General features: G+C 58.7%; 1 protein-coding gene across 1 annotated transcript; it reads left to right on the top strand.

The window, feature by feature from the left end:
• The first annotated feature begins 3,818 nt into the window (after nucleotides 1-3,818).
• On the top strand, nucleotides 3,819-14,878 carry LOC148431234 (acylamino-acid-releasing enzyme-like). Its single transcript, XM_088466179.1, has 9 exons — nucleotides 3,819-3,902; nucleotides 3,980-4,118; nucleotides 7,169-7,252; nucleotides 7,323-7,403; nucleotides 7,810-7,898; nucleotides 12,788-12,978; nucleotides 13,246-13,348; nucleotides 14,233-14,339; nucleotides 14,414-14,878. The coding sequence occupies exons 1-9, from the start codon at nucleotides 3,840-3,842 to the stop codon at nucleotides 14,511-14,513; spliced, it is 957 nt and encodes a 318-aa protein (XP_088322305.1). The 5' UTR covers nucleotides 3,819-3,839; the 3' UTR covers nucleotides 14,514-14,878.
• The last annotated feature ends 585 nt before the right edge of the window (nucleotides 14,879-15,463 follow it).

Here is a 15,463-nt window from a genome sequence, read left to right as displayed (position 1 = left end):
GGAGGAATAGCTGAGGGGTCAGGTCCTGTGTCCTGTGACGGGAGGGATAGCTGAGGGGTCAGTTCCTGTGATGGGAGGGATAGCTGAGGGGTCAGTTCCTGTGTCCTGTGATGGGAGGGATAGCTGAGGGCTCAGTTCCTGTGATGGGAGGGATAGCTGAGGGGTCAGTTCCTGTGTCCTGTTACGGGAGGGATAGCTGAGGGCTCAGTTCCTGTGTCCTGTGGTGGGAGGGATAGCTGAGGGGTCAGTTCCTGTGTCCTGTGATGGGAGGGATAGCTGAGGGGTCAGTTCCTGTGTCCTGTTACGGGAGGGATAGCTGAGGGCTCAGTTCCTGTGTCCTGTGATGGGAGGGATATCTGAGGGGTCAGTTCCTGTGTCCTGTGATGGGAGGGATAGCTGAGGGGTCAGGTCCTGTGATGGGAGGGATATCTGAGGGGTCAGGTCCTGTGATAGGAGGGATAGCTGAGGGGTCAGTTCCTGTGATGGGAGGGATCGCTGAGGGGTCAGTTCCTGTGTCCTGTGATGGGAGGAATAGCTGAGGGGTCTGTTCCTGTGTCCTGTGACGGGAGGGATAGCTGAGGGGTCAGGTCCTGTGTCCTGTGACGGGAGGGATAGCTGAGGGGTCAGGTCCTGTGTCCTGTGATGGGGGGGATAGCTGAGGGGTCAGGTCCTGTGATGGGAGGGATAGCTGAGGGGTCAGTTCCTGTGATGGGAGGGATCGCTGAGGGGGGTCAGTTCCTGTGTCCTGTGATGGGAGGGATAGCTGAGGGGTCAGTTCCTGTGTCCTGTTACGGGAGGGATAGCTGATGGGTCAGTTCCTGTGATAGGAGGGATAGCTGAGGGGTCAGGTCCTGTGTCCTCTGATGGGAGGAATAGCTGAGGGGTCAGTTCCTGTGTCCTGTGACGGGAGGGATAGCTGAGGGGTCAGGTCCTGTGATGGGAGGGATAGCTGAGGGGTCAGGTCCTGTGATGGGAGGGATAGCTGAGGGGTCAGTTCCTGTGTCCTGTGACGGGAGGGATAGCTGAGGGGTCAGGTCCTGTGTCCTGTGACGGGAGGAATAGCTGAGGGGTCAGGTCCTGTGTCCTGTGACGGGAGGGATAGCTGAGGGGTCAGTTCCTGTGATGGGAGGGATCGCTGAGGGGTCAGTTCCTGTGTCCTGTGATGGGAGGAATAGCTGAGGGGTCTGTTCCTGTGTCCTGTGATGGGAGGGATAGCTGAGGGGTCTGTTCCTGTGTCCTGTGATGGGAGGGATAGCTGAGGGGTCAGTTCCTGTGTCCTGTGACGGGAGGGATAGCTGAGGGGTCAGGTCCTGTGTCCTGTGACGGGAGGGATAGCTGAGGGGTCAGTTCCTGTGTCCTGTGATGGGAGGGATAGCTGAGGGGTCAGTTCCTGTGTCCTGTGATGGGAGGGATAGCTGAGGGGTCAGTTCCTGTGATGGGAGGGATAGCTGAGGGGTCAGTTCCTGTGTCCTGTGATGGGAGGGATAGCTGAGGGGTCAGTTCCTGTGGTGGGAGAGATAGCTGAGGGGCCAGTTCCTGTGTCCTGTGACGGGAGGGATAGCTGAGGGGTCAGTTCCTGTGATGGGAGGGATAGCTGAGGGGTCAGGTCCTGTGATGGGAGGGATAGCTGAGGGGTCAGTTACTGTGACCTGTGATGGGAGGGATTTCTGAGGGGTCAGTTCCTGTGATGGGAGGGATAGCTGAGGGGTCAGTTCCTGTGTCCTCTGATTTGAGGGATAGCTGAGGGGTCAGTTTCTGTGTCCTGTGATGGGAGGGATAGCTGAGGGGTCAGTTCCTGTGTCCTGTGATGGGAGGGATAGCTGAGGGGTCAGTTCCTGTGTCCTGTGATGGGAGGGATAGCTGAGGGGTCAGTTCCTGTGTCCTGTGACGGGAGGGATAGCTGAGGGGTCAGGTCCTGTGTCCTGTGATGGGAGGGATAGCTGAGGGGTCAGTTCCTGTGATGGGAGGGATAGCTGAGGGGTCAGTTCCTGTGATGGGAGGGATAGCTGAGGGGTCAGTTCCTGTGTCCTGTGATGGGAGGGATAGCTGAGGGGTCAGTTCCTGTGTCCTGTGATGGGAGGGATATCTGAGGGGTCAGTTCCTGTCTCCTGTGATGGGAGGGATATGTGAGGGGTCAGTTCCTGTGTCCTGTGATGGGAGGGATAGCTGAGGGGTCAGTTCCTGTGTCCTGTGATGGGAGGGATAGCTGAGGGGTCAGTTCCTGTGTCCTGTGATGGGAGGGATAGCTGAGGGGTCAGTTCCTGTGTCCTGTGATGGGGGGGATAGCTGAGGGCTCAGTTCCTGTGATGGGAGGGATAGCTGAGGGGTCAGTTCCTGTGATGGGAGGGATAGCTGAGGGCTCAGTTCCTGTGATGGGAGGGATAGCTGAGGGGTCAGTTCCTGTGTCCTGTGACGGGAGGGATAGCTGAGGGGTCAGTTACTGTGTCCTGTGATGGGAGGGATTTCTGAGGGGTCAGTTCCTGTGATGGGAGGGATAGCTGAGGGGTCAGTTCCTGTGTCCTGTGATGGGAGGGATAGCTGAGGGGTCAGTTCCTGTGTCCTGTGATGGGAGGGATAGCTGAGGGGTCAGTTCCTCTGTCCTGTGATGGGAGGGATAGCTGAGGGGTCAGTTCCTGTGTCCTGTGATGGGGGGGATAGCTGAGGGCTCAGTTCCTGTGATGGGAGGGATAGCTGAGGGGTCAGTTCCTGTGTCCTGTGATGGGAGGGATAGCTGAGGGCTCAGTTCCTGTGATGGGAGGGATAGCTGAGGGGTCAGTTCCTGTGTCCTGTGACGGGAGGGATAGCTGAGGGGTCAGTTACTGTGTCCTGTGATGGGAGGGATTTCTGAGGGGTCAGTTCCTGTGATGGGAGGGATAGCTGAGGGGTCAGTTCCTGTGTCCTGTGATTTGAGGGATAGCTGAGGGGTCAGTTTCTGTGTCCTGTGATGGGAGGGATAGCTGAGGGGTCAGTTCCTGTGTCCTGTGATGGGAGGGATACCTGAGGGGTCAGTTCCTGTGTCCTGTGATGGGAGGGATAGCTGAGAGGTCAGTTCCTGTGTCCTGTGATGGGAGGGATAGCTGAGGGGTCAGTTCCTGTGTCCTGTGATGGGAGGGATAGCTGAGGGGTCAGTTCCTGTGTCCTGTGATGGGAGGGATAGCTGAGGGGTCAGTTCCTGTGATGGGAGGGATAGCTGAGGGGTCAGTTCCTGTGATGGGGGGATAGCTGAGGGGTCAGTTCCTGTGATGGGGGGATAGCTGAGGGGTCAGTTCCTGTGTCCTGTGATGGGAGGGATAGCTGAGGGGTCAGTTACTGTGATGGGAGGGATAGCTGACGGGTCAGTTCCTGTGATGGGAGGGATAGCTGAGGGGTCAGTTCCTGTGTCCTGTGATGGGAGGGATAGCTGAGGGGTCAGTTCCTGTGTCCTGTGATGGGAGGGATAGCTGAGGGGTCAGGTCCTGTGATGGGAGGGATAGCTGAGGGGTCAGTTACTGTGTCCTGTGATGGGAGGGATATCTGAGGGGTCAGTTCCTGTGATGGGAGGGATATCTGGGGGCTCTGTTCCTGTGTCCTGTGATATCTGGGGGCTCAGTTCCTGTGTCCTGTGATGGGAGGGACAGCTGAGGGCTCGATTCCTGCATCCTGTAAAGGGTAGCGGCACTCAGTTGTGGGTTGCAGTCAGTAGCTGACATTATGAAGCTGGATCGTCAGATTTGGGTGGGTTTGTCCCAATTTCATGTTCTTCATGTTTTCCACATCTGCAGAAAATGTAAATAAAGGATATTAATAAACTACAATTCTCTTTACTCCACCCAGAGCCATCACAGGGAAGCTGGAAATTAATGGCCATTGACCGTGACCTCATGGTTGTCCGGTTTTCCTCTCCGAGTTGTCCTCCGACTGTGGTGAGTGATACAAATACCTCTCTGTCCAGCACTCTGCCGTCACCCTCCTCTCGGTCTTACATGGACTCTCTCTCCAGAAAGTGGGATTCCTGCCGGCAGCCAGCAGCGGAGGAGACGTCACCTGGGTGTCCTTAGAGGAGGAGAATTCCGTGATGAACATAGACTGGGGCTATAAGACCCATAAACCGCCTCCGGAGCAGGAGAACCCCCAGTACCGTAAGTGGCAGACTGACCGCACCAGCCTCTATGGCACAGACGCCATGCTCTATGGCACAGACGCCATGCTCTATGGCACAGACGCCATGCTCTATGGCACAGACGCCATCCGAGTCATATAAATCATTTGCTGTGGAATGAGTAAAAGCCATAATGTTCTATTACCCTCTGCTCCAGAGTCCTTTATTCACCTCTCAGTTTATTAGGTGGGGATATCCTTGCTCCTAAGATGTTACTGTACAACCAATAAGCTGCTGATTATTTGTGTAGCTGGAGGCATAGGGCTGGCCTTACTGGCTGTATATCAGCCTCCTGTGTGTGGGAGCCTCTATCCCATCGCTGTCCTGGGCGGCCTCCTTCCCCTCCGCAGGTGCTGGGATAAGGAGAGCTCCCTGTCACCTATTACTGGCTGTATATCTGCCTCCTGTGTGTAGGAGCCTCTATCCCGTCTCTGTCCTGGGCGGCCTCCTTCCCCTCCGCAGGTGCTGGTATAAGGAGAGCTCCCTGTCACCTGTTACTGGCTGTATATCTGCCTCCTGTGTGTAGGAGCCTCTATCCCGTCGCTGTCCTTGGCGGCCTCCTTCCCCTCCGCAGGTGCTGGGATAAGGAGAGCTCCCTGTCACCTATTACTGGCTGTATATCAGCCTCCTGTGTGTAGGAGCCTCTATCCCATCGCTGTCCTGGGCGGCCTCCTTCCCCTCCGCAGGTGCTGGGATAAGGAGAGCTCCCTGTCACCTATTACTGGCTGTATATCTGCCTCCTTTGTGTAGGAGCCTCTATCCCATCGCTGTCCTGGGCGGCCTCCTTCCCCTCCGCAGGTGCTGGGATAAGGAGAGCTCCCTGTCACCTATTACTGGCTGTATATCTGCCTCCTGTGTGTAGGAGCCTCTATCCCATCGCTGTCCTGGGCGGCCTCCTTCCCCTCCGCAGGTGCTGGTATATGGAGAGCTCCCTGTCACCTGTTACTGGCTGTATATCTGCCTCCTGTGTGTAGGAGCCTCTATCCCATCGCTGTCCTGTGCGGCCTCCTTCCTGGGATAAGGAGAGCTCCCTGTCACCTGTTACTGGCTGTATATCTGCCTCCTGTGTGTAGGAGCCTCTATCCCATCGCTGTCCTGGGCGGCCTCCTTCCCCTCCGCAGGTGCTGGTATATGGAGAGCTCCCTGTCACCTGTTACTGGCTGTATATCTGCCTCCTGTGTGTAGGAGCCTCTATCCTATCGCTGTCCTGGGCGGCCTCCTTCCCCTCCGCAGGTGCTGGTATAAGGAGAGCTCCCTGTCACCTGTTACTGGCTGTATATCTGCCTCCTGTGTGTAGGAGCCTCTATCCCATCGCTGTCCTGGGCGGCCTCCTTCCCCTCCGCAGGTGCTGGGATAAGGAGAGCTCCCTGTCACCTATTACTGGCTGTATATCAGCCTCCTGTGTGTAGGAGCCTCTATCCTATCGCTGTCCTGGGCGGCCTCCTTCCCCTCCGCAGGTGCTGGGATAAGGAGAGCTCCCTGTCACCTATTACTGGCTGTATATCAGCCTCCTGTGTGTAGGAGCCTCTATCCCATCGCTGTCCTGGGCGGCCTCCTTCCCCTCCGCAGGTGCTGGGATAAGGAGAGCTCCCTGTCACCTATTACTGGCTGTATATCAGCCTCCTGTGTGTAGGAGCCTCTATCCCATCGCTGTCCTGGGCGGCCTCCTTCCCCTCCGCAGGTGCTGGGATAAGGAGAGCTCCCTGTCACCTATTACTGGCTGTATATCTGCCTCCTGTGTGTAGGAGCCTCTATCCTATCGCTGTCCTGGGCGGCCTCCTTCCCCTCCGCAGGTGCTGGGATAAGGAGAGCTCCCTGTCACCTATTACTGGCTGTATATCTGCCTCCTGTGTGTAGGAGCCTCTATCCTATCGCTGTCCTGGGCGGCCTCCTTCCCCTCCGCAGGTGCTGGGATAATGAGAGCTCCCTGTCACCTATTACTGGCTGTATATCTGCCTCCTGTGTGTAGGAGCCTCTATCCTATCGCTGTCCTGGGCGGCCTCCTTCCCCTCCGCAGGTGCTGGGATAAGGAGAGCTCCCTGTCACCTATTACTGGCTGTATATCTGCCTCCTGTGTGTAGGAGCCTCTATCCTATCGCTGTCCTGGGCGGCCTCCTTCCCCTCCGCAGGTGCTGGGATAATGAGAGCTCCCTGTCACCTATTACTGGCTGTATATCTGCCTCCTGTGTGTAGGAGCCTCTATCCCATCGCTGTCCTGGGCGGCCTCCTTCCTGGGATAAGGAGAGCTCCCTCTCACCTGTTACTGGCTGTATATCTGCCTCCTGTGTGTAGGGGCCTCTATCCCATCGCTGTCCTGGGCGGCCTCCTTCCCCTCCGCAGGTGCTGGTATATGGAGAGCTCCCTGTCACCTGTTACTGGCTGTATATCTGCCTCCTGTGTGTAGGAGCCTCTATCCCATCGCTGTCCTGTGCGGCCTCCTTCCTGGGATAAGGAGAGCTCCCTGTCACCTATTACTGGCTGTATATCTGCCTCCTGTGTGTAGGAGCCTCTATCCCATCGCTGTCCTGGGCGGCCTCCTTCCCCTCCGCAGGTGCTGGTATAAGGAGAGCTCCCTGTCACCTGTTACTGGCTGTATATCTGCCTCCTGTGTGTAGGAGCCTCTATCCCGTCGCTGTCCTTGGCGGCCTCCTTCCCCTCCGCAGGTGCTGGTATAAGGAGAGCTCCCTGTCACCTATTACTGGCTGTATATCAGCCTCCTGTGTGTAGGAGCCTCTATCCCGTCGCTGTCCTTGGCGGCCTCCTTCCCCTCCGCAGGTGCTGGTATAAGGAGAGCTCCCTGTCACCTATTACTGGCTCTCGCACACATGGAATAATACAGATATTATCGTTGTCTCATATCCCAGCCTGTTTCTGTATGTTCTTTACTCTTACATTTATCATACTCTAGACAGATAAAATAATGAGATAGTTAGATATATAGTTATGTTATTGTCACCTGTTCTTTATAAATGATAAATTGTATAACGTTATAATATAACAGAGGTGTTAATATCTATTTCTGGATTGTAGCTGGCCTAGAATTTGAGTCCATCTTCCTGAAGCCCCAGAGCCTCCCTGAGGAGCGCCGTTTGCCATTGGTGGTGTTTCCCCACGGTACGTTCCTGCCCCCCTGTCCTGTCACATTCATCTGTCTCCATATCACAGTGTTCTCTCCACCTGGCAGGGGGTCCGCACTCCTCGTTTGTCAGCGAATGGATGCTGTTCCCGGCTGTCCTGTGTAAGATGGGCTTCGCTGTGCTGTTAGGTAAGGGGACGCTGTGTGGGTGAGGGGGGGGGATGCTGTGTGGGTGAGGGGGGGGCGCAGTGTCGGTGAGGGGGGGGGACGCTGTGCAGTTAGGTGAGGGGGGGGGACGCTGTGCAGTTAGGTGAGGGGGGGGGACGCTGTGCAGTTAGGTGAGGGGGGGGATCGCTGTGTGGGTGAGGGGATCGCTGTGTGGGTGAGGGGGGGGGATCGCTGTGTGGGTGAGGGGGGGGATCGCTGTGTGGGTGAGGGGGGGGGATCGCTGTGTGGGTGAGGGGGGGGATCGCTGTGTGGGTGAGGGGGGGATGCTGTGAGGGTGAGGGACGCTGTGTGGGTGAGGGGGACGCTGTGTGGGTGAAGGGCTGCAGACTATGATTGTTTAGTAGGTAAATCTATCTCTGCATTGTAGTGAATTATCGCGGATCCCTGGGATTTGGACAGGACAGTGTCTTCTCTCTACTGGGGAAAGTTGGGGATCAAGATGTGAAGGATGTGCAGGTAATGGCGTGTTCCGTGTCCGCTGGTGTGACTGTAAGCTCTGCTGGTGCAGGTAATGGCGTGTTCTGTATCCGCTGGTGTGACTGTAAGCTCTGCTGGTGCGGGTAATGGCTTGTTCCGTGTCCGCTGGTGTGACTGTAAGCTCTGCCAGTGCAGGTAATGGCGTGTTCCGTATCCGCTGGTGTGACTGTAAGCTCTGCTGGTGCTGGGACTGCAAGCTCTGCTGGTGCAGGTAATGGCGTGTTCTGTGTCAGCTGGTGTGACTGTAAGCTCTGCTGGTGCAGGTAATGGCGTGTTCTGTGTCAGCTGGTGTGACTGTAAGCTCTGCTGGTGCAGGTAATGGCGTGTTCTGTGTCAGCTGGTGTGACTGTAAGCTCTGCCAGTGCAGGTAATGGCGTGTTCTGTATCCGCTGGTGTGACTGTAAGCTCTGCTGGTGCTGGGACTGCTGTGACTGTAAGCTCTGCTAGTGCAGGTAATGGCGTGTTCCGTGTCAGCTGGTGTGACTGTAAGCTCTGCTGGTGCGGGTAATGGCTTGTTCCGTGTCCGCTGGTGTGACTGTAAGCTCTGCTGGTGCAGGTAATGGCGTGTTCTGTGTCAGCTGGTGTGACTGTAAGCTCTGCTGGTGCAGGTAATGGCGTGTTCTGTGTCAGCTGGTGTGACTGTAAGCTCTGCTGGTGCAGGTAATGGCGTGTTCTGTGTCAGCTGGTGTGACTGTAAGCTCTGCCAGTGCAGGTAATGGCGTGTTCTGTATCCGCTGGTGTGACTGTAAGCTCTGCTGGTGCTGGGACTGCTGTGACTGTAAGCTCTGCTAGTGCAGGTAATGGCGTGTTCTGTATCCGCTGGTGTGACTGTAAGCTCTGCTGGTGCGGGTAATGGCTTGTTCCGTGTCCGCTGGTGTGACTGTAAGCTCTGCCAGTGCAGGTAATGGCGTGTTCCGTATCCGCTGGTGTGACTGTAAGCTCTGCTGGTGCTGGGACTGCAAGCTCTGCTGGTGCAGGTAATGGCGTGTTCTGTATCCGCTGGTGTGACTGTAAGCTCTGCTGGTGCAGGTAATGGCGTGTTCTGTGTCAGCTGGTGTGACTGTAAGCTCTGCTGGTGCAGGTAATGGCGTGTTCTGTGTCAGCTGGTGTGACTGTAAGCTCTGCTGGTGCAGGTAATGGCGTGTTCTGTGTCAGCTGGTGTGACTGTAAGCTCTGCTGGTGCAGGTAATGGCGTGTTCTGTATCCGCTGGTGTGACTGTAAGCTCTGCTGGTGCTGGGACTGCTGTGACTGTAAGCTCTGCTAGTGCAGGTAATGGCGTGTTCCGTGTCAGCTGGTGTGACTGTAAGCTCTGCCAGTGCAGGTAATGGCGTGTTCTGTATCCGCTGGTGTGACTGTAAGCTCTGCTGGGACTGGGGTGGCTGTAAGCTCTGCTGGTGTAGGGACTGGTGTGATTGTAAGCTCTGCCAGCGCAGGGACTGGTGTGGCTGTAAGCTCTGCCGGCGCAGGGACTGGGGTGGCTGTAAGCTCTGCCGGCGCAGGGACTGGGGTGGCTGTAAGCTCTGCCGGCGCAGGGACTGGGGTGGCTGTAAGCTCTGCCGGCGCAGGGACTGGGGTGGCTGTAAGCTCTGCCGGCGCAGGGACTGGGGTGGCTGTAAGCTCTGCCGGCGCAGGGACTGGGGTGGCTGTAAGCTCTGCCGGCGCAGGGACTGGGGTGGCTGTAAGCTCTGCCGGCGCAGGGACTGGGGTGGCTGTAAGCTCTGCCGGCGCAGGGACTGGGGTGGCTGTAAGCTCTGCCGGCGCAGGGACTGGGGTGGCTGTAAGCTCTGCCGGCGCAGGGACTGGGGTGGCTGTAAGCTCTGCCGGCGCAGGGACTGGGGTGGCTGTAAGCTCTGCCGGCGCAGGGACTGGGGTGGCTGTAAGCTCTGCCGGCGCAGGGACTGGGGTGGCTGTAAGCTCTGCCGGCGCAGGGACTGGGGTGGCTGTAAGCTCTGCCGGCGCAGGGACTGGGGTGGCTGTAAGCTCTGCCGGCGCAGGGACTGGGGTGGCTGTAAGCTCTGCCGGCGCAGGGACTGGGGTGGCTGTAAGCTCTGCCGGCGCAGGGACTGGGGTGGCTGTAAGCTCTGCCGGCGCAGGGACTGGGGTGGCTGTAAGCTCTGCCGGCGCAGGGACTGGGGTGGCTGTAAGCTCTGCCGGCGCAGGGACTGGGGTGGCTGTAAGCTCTGCCGGCGCAGGGACTGGGGTGGCTGTAAGCTCTGCCGGCGCAGGGACTGGGGTGGCTGTAAGCTCTGCCGGCGCAGGGACTGGGGTGGCTGTAAGCTCTGCCGGCGCAGGGACTGGGGTGGCTGTAAGCTCTGCCGGCGCAGGGACTGGGGTGGCTGTAAGCTCTGCCGGCGCAGGGACTGGGGTGGCTGTAAGCTCTGCCGGCGCAGGGACTGGGGTGGCTGTAAGCTCTGCCGGCGCAGGGACTGGGGTGGCTGTAAGCTCTGCCGGCGCAGGGACTGGGGTGGCTGTAAGCTCTGCCGGCGCAGGGACTGGGGTGGCTGTAAGCTCTGCCGGCGCAGGGACTGGGGTGGCTGTAAGCTCTGCCGGCGCAGGGACTGGGGTGGCTGTAAGCTCTGCCGGCGCAGGGACTGGGGTGGCTGTAAGCTCTGCCGGCGCAGGGACTGGGGTGGCTGTAAGCTCTGCCGGCGCAGGGACTGGGGTGGCTGTAAGCTCTGCCGGCGCAGGGACTGGGGTGGCTGTAAGCTCTGCCGGCGCAGGGACTGGGGTGGCTGTAAGCTCTGCCGGCGCAGGGACTGGGGTGGCTGTAAGCTCTGCCGGCGCAGGGACTGGGGTGGCTGTAAGCTCTGCCGGCGCAGGGACTGGGGTGGCTGTAAGCTCTGCCGGCGCAGGGACTGGGGTGGCTGTAAGCTCTGCCGGCGCAGGGACTGGGGTGGCTGTAAGCTCTGCCGGCGCAGGGACTGGGGTGGCTGTAAGCTCTGCCGGCGCAGGGACTGGGGTGGCTGTAAGCTCTGCCGGCGCAGGGACTGGGGTGGCTGTAAGCTCTGCCGGCGCAGGGACTGGGGTGGCTGTAAGCTCTGCCGGCGCAGGGACTGGGGTGGCTGTAAGCTCTGCCGGCGCAGGGACTGGGGTGGCTGTAAGCTCTGCCGGCGCAGGGACTGGGGTGGCTGTAAGCTCTGCCGGCGCAGGGACTGGGGTGGCTGTAAGCTCTGCCGGCGCAGGGACTGGGGTGGCTGTAAGCTCTGCCGGCGCAGGGACTGGGGTGGCTGTAAGCTCTGCCGGCGCAGGGACTGGGGTGGCTGTAAGCTCTGCCGGCGCAGGGACTGGGGTGGCTGTAAGCTCTGCCGGCGCAGGGACTGGGGTGGCTGTAAGCTCTGCCGGCGCAGGGACTGGGGTGGCTGTAAGCTCTGCCGGCGCAGGGACTGGGGTGGCTGTAAGCTCTGCCGGCGCAGGGACTGGGGTGGCTGTAAGCTCTGCCGGCGCAGGGACTGGGGTGGCTGTAAGCTCTGCCGGCGCAGGGACTGGGGTGGCTGTAAGCTCTGCCGGCGCAGGGACTGGGGTGGCTGTAAGCTCTGCCGGCGCAGGGACTGGGGTGGCTGTAAGCTCTGCCGGCGCAGGGACTGGGGTGGCTGTAAGCTCTGCCGGCGCAGGGACTGGGGTGGCTGTAAGCTCTGCCGGCGCAGGGACTGGGGTGGCTGTAAGCTCTGCCGGCGCAGGGACTGGGGTGGCTGTAAGCTCTGCCGGCGCAGGGACTGGGGTGGCTGTAAGCTCTGCCGGCGCAGGGACTGGGGTGGCTGTAAGCTCTGCCGGCGCAGGGACTGGGGTGGCTGTAAGCTCTGCCGGCGCAGGGACTGGGGTGGCTGTAAGCTCTGCCGGCGCAGGGACTGGGGTGGCTGTAAGCTCTGCCGGCGCAGGGACTGGGGTGGCTGTAAGCTCTGCCGGCGCAGGGACTGGGGTGGCTGTAAGCTCTGCCGGCGCAGGGACTGGGGTGGCTGTAAGCTCTGCCGGCGCAGGGACTGGGGTGGCTGTAAGCTCTGCCGGCGCAGGGACTGGGGTGGCTGTAAGCTCTGCCGGCGCAGGGACTGGGGTGGCTGTAAGCTCTGCCGGCGCAGGGACTGGGGTGGCTGTAAGCTCTGCCGGCGCAGGGACTGGGGTGGCTGTAAGCTCTGCCGGCGCAGGGACTGGGGTGGCTGTAAGCTCTGCCGGCGCAGGGACTGGGGTGGCTGTAAGCTCTGCCGGCGCAGGGACTGGGGTGGCTGTAAGCTCTGCCGGCGCAGGGACTGGGGTGGCTGTAAGCTCTGCCGGCGCAGGGACTGGGGTGGCTGTAAGCTCTGCCGGCGCAGGGACTGGGGTGGCTGTAAGCTCTGCCGGCGCAGGGACTGGGGTGGCTGTAAGCTCTGCCGGCGCAGGGACTGGGGTGGCTGTAAGCTCTGCCGGCGCAGGGACTGGGGTGGCTGTAAGCTCTGCCGGCGCAGGGACTGGGGTGGCTGTAAGCTCTGCCGGCGCAGGGACTGGGGTGGCTGTAAGCTCTGCCGGCGCAGGGACTGGGGTGGCTGTAAGCTCTGCCGGCGCAGGGACTGGGGTGGCTGTAAGCTCTGCCGGCGCAGGGACTGGGGTGGCTGTAAGCTCTGCCGGCGCAGGGACTGGGGTGGCTGTAAGCTCTGCCGGCGCAGGGACTGGGGTGGCTGTAAGCTCTGCCGGCGCAGGGACTGGGGTGGCTGTAAGCTCTGCCGGCGCAGGGACTGGGGTGGCTGTAAGCTCTGCCGGCGCAGGGACTGGGGTGGCTGTAAGCTCTGCCGGCGCAGGGACTGGTATTCTGGGTAACGCCAGTTGTAGTCTGGACACCTTGTACGGTTGATACAATGTTTTAGCACTAGATGTCACTCATTACCGTTCTCCCATGCAGACAGCTGTGCTGCAGGTTCTGCAGACGGAGCCCATAGATCCACACAAAGTTGTTCTGTGCGGAGGCTCTCATGGCGGTTTCCTGTCCTGCCATCTGATTGGACAATACCCGGATTTCTACAAAGCATGCATTGCCCGCAACCCAGTTACCAACATCCCAGCAATGGCCGGATCAACCGACATACCAGACTGGTGAGACCCATGTACCGGCAACTGCACTTATAGTACTCTGTTCTACATTGTCACATACCGCTACCGCGCCGTCACATACCGCTACCGCGCCGTCACATACCGCTACCGCGCCGTCACATACCGCTACCCGCCGAGATGACCACTATTACACCCTATCCTATAATGCTGGACAGTCATTATCATTGTTGCCGTCATGCTGCTGATATTACGCTGTGTCCTATAACCTCAGACACTATAATACACACTCTCCCCTCCTGCCGCCTGTAGGTGCTATGTGGAGTCCGGCCTCACATACTCTCATCGGGCTCTTCCTAATGCTGCACAATGGGAAGAAATGTTAAAGAAGTCTCCCATCATCTATGTATCCCAGGTAAGGAACACGTTTGCTATTTGTCCTGTATTTCCTCTAGTCCTAGGTTACTGACACATTGAGGTGGATGTAAAATAGGACATGTCCATAAGCTATTATAGGACAGGGCCCCCGGGGGCTTCATCTGGAGCACATTCGTGACAATTCCTTATTTACGGCGGCTGTGAGGCAGGGGTCACATGAGGTGGTCAGTAGGTGGCTGTGAGGCGGGGTCACATGAGGTGGTCAGTAGGCGGCTGTGAGGCGGGGTCACATGAGGTGGTCAGTAGGCGGCTGTGAGGCGGGGGTCACATGAGGTGGTCGGTAGGCGGCTGTGAGGCGGGGGTCACATGAGGTGGTCGGTAGGCGGCTGTGAGGCGGGGGTCACATGAGGTGGTCGGTAGGCGGCTGTGAGGCGGGGTCACATGAGGTGGTCGGTAGGCGGCTGTGAGGCGGGGTCACATGAGGTGGTCGGTAGGCGGCTGTGAGGCGGGGGTCACATGAGGTGGTCGGTAGGCGGCTGTGAGGCGGGGGTCACATGACGTGGTCGGTAGGCGGCTGTGAGGCGGGGGTCACATGAGGTGGTCGGTAGGCGGCTGTGAGGCGGGGGTCACATGAGGTGGTCGGTAGGCGGCTGTGAGGCGGGGTCACATGAGGTAGGCGGCTGTGAGGCGGGGGTCACATGACGTGGTCGGTAGGCGGCTGTGAGGCGGGGGTCACATGAGGTGGTCGGTAGGCGGCTGTGAGGCGGGGTCACATGAGGTGGTCGGTAGGCGGCTGTGAGGCGGGGGTCACATGAGGTGGTCGGTAGGCGGCTGTGAGGCGGGGTCACATGAGGTGGTCAGTAAGTGCGGTTTTGCGTCGCTGAGTTGCGCATACTAATATTACTGTTGTCCTCCTCTCAGGTGAGGACCCCGGTGTTGCTGATGCTCGGGGAAGAAGACAGGCGCGTGCCAAATACACAAGGGCTGGAGTATTATAAAGCGCTGAGAGCTCACGATGTACCAGCCAGGTAAGTACCCCGTACAGTCACCCGCGGGAACCCTCCTCTATCCCCTGATATCGCTGCCATTCCTCTTCCCCCAGGTTACTCTGGTATCCTGAAAACAACCATGCCTTAGCCAAGGTGGACGCCGAATCGGACGGGTTCATGAACATCGCACTGTGGATCCTGAAACACCTCTGACGGTGACGTCCGCCCTTACCTGTGTGTGATCGGTGTTCTGTAAGGGCTCTTATATCTCAGTATACGGTGTTGGGGGTGCTGGTGAATAATATAACCCGTCATCGGCCATGTAATACATGGATAACCCTCACCGAGTACGATATATAATATGGGATAATGCAGCTCCTTCCTGTACATTATATGGGTACTATTATAAATAGAGAAGGTTTATAATGAACACTGAAATCAGAGCGGAGCTGCCTGGGAGATGGCGTGCAGCGGTTTATACGCACATCGGAGTTTATACCCACATTGTGTTACACCAGGTTGTTATGGAAGTGATACAGCTGATACTAATTTATAAATAAAAGTGCTGCTGCAGGCTCTGTGGTTGTGGTAATTACCGGCAGCGTGGGGGCTAATGTGACAGCCGCCATTGCTGTGGTTTGCCGTGTGTTAGAACTGTGTGACCAATAACCACAGGTTTCCTACATGTAGAATACAGCGATGGGAGGAATGTGCATGGGGCCCTGGGAACGTTCTGGCGACTCCCTGCATCCACATTACTGTTATGGGAGCCCACGTGTGACCCGTACTGTGAGTGACCGCACCAGGCTCTACCATTATCCTCCATAAGGGGGTGCTGTGTCATTGCAGGTCATTCTGATTTTGTACCATAGAGGAAGTGGCTAGAATGTATTGGGCACAGGTATAGAGGGGTTGCTCGGGCAGCAGAGGAAGGATTATCCCTCAGTAATGCTGCAGGCGAGACATGAAAACACCTAAGAACATCGGCTCCATCTTCCCTGTCTCCTCGTTTGTATTCCTGTGTATTATATTCTATAAATGCTAAGTTACACCAAAAGCTCTATACATGTAACATAACCACAAGCCGTTATAGTGAGTGAAATGGTGCTTGGGATTAGATATTAAGAATAGCGCTCCCCCCGTTCATCCAGGTTTTCTTAACT

This window comes from Taudactylus pleione, unplaced genomic scaffold (assembly GCF_031769625.1).
Source record: "Taudactylus pleione unplaced genomic scaffold, aTauple2 ptg002615l, whole genome shotgun sequence".
In the NCBI taxonomy this organism is placed as follows: domain Eukaryota; kingdom Metazoa; phylum Chordata; class Amphibia; order Anura; family Myobatrachidae; genus Taudactylus; species Taudactylus pleione.
The sequence above is the reverse complement of the archived record's forward strand: the minus strand, read 5'-3'. Positions and strand labels throughout refer to the sequence as shown.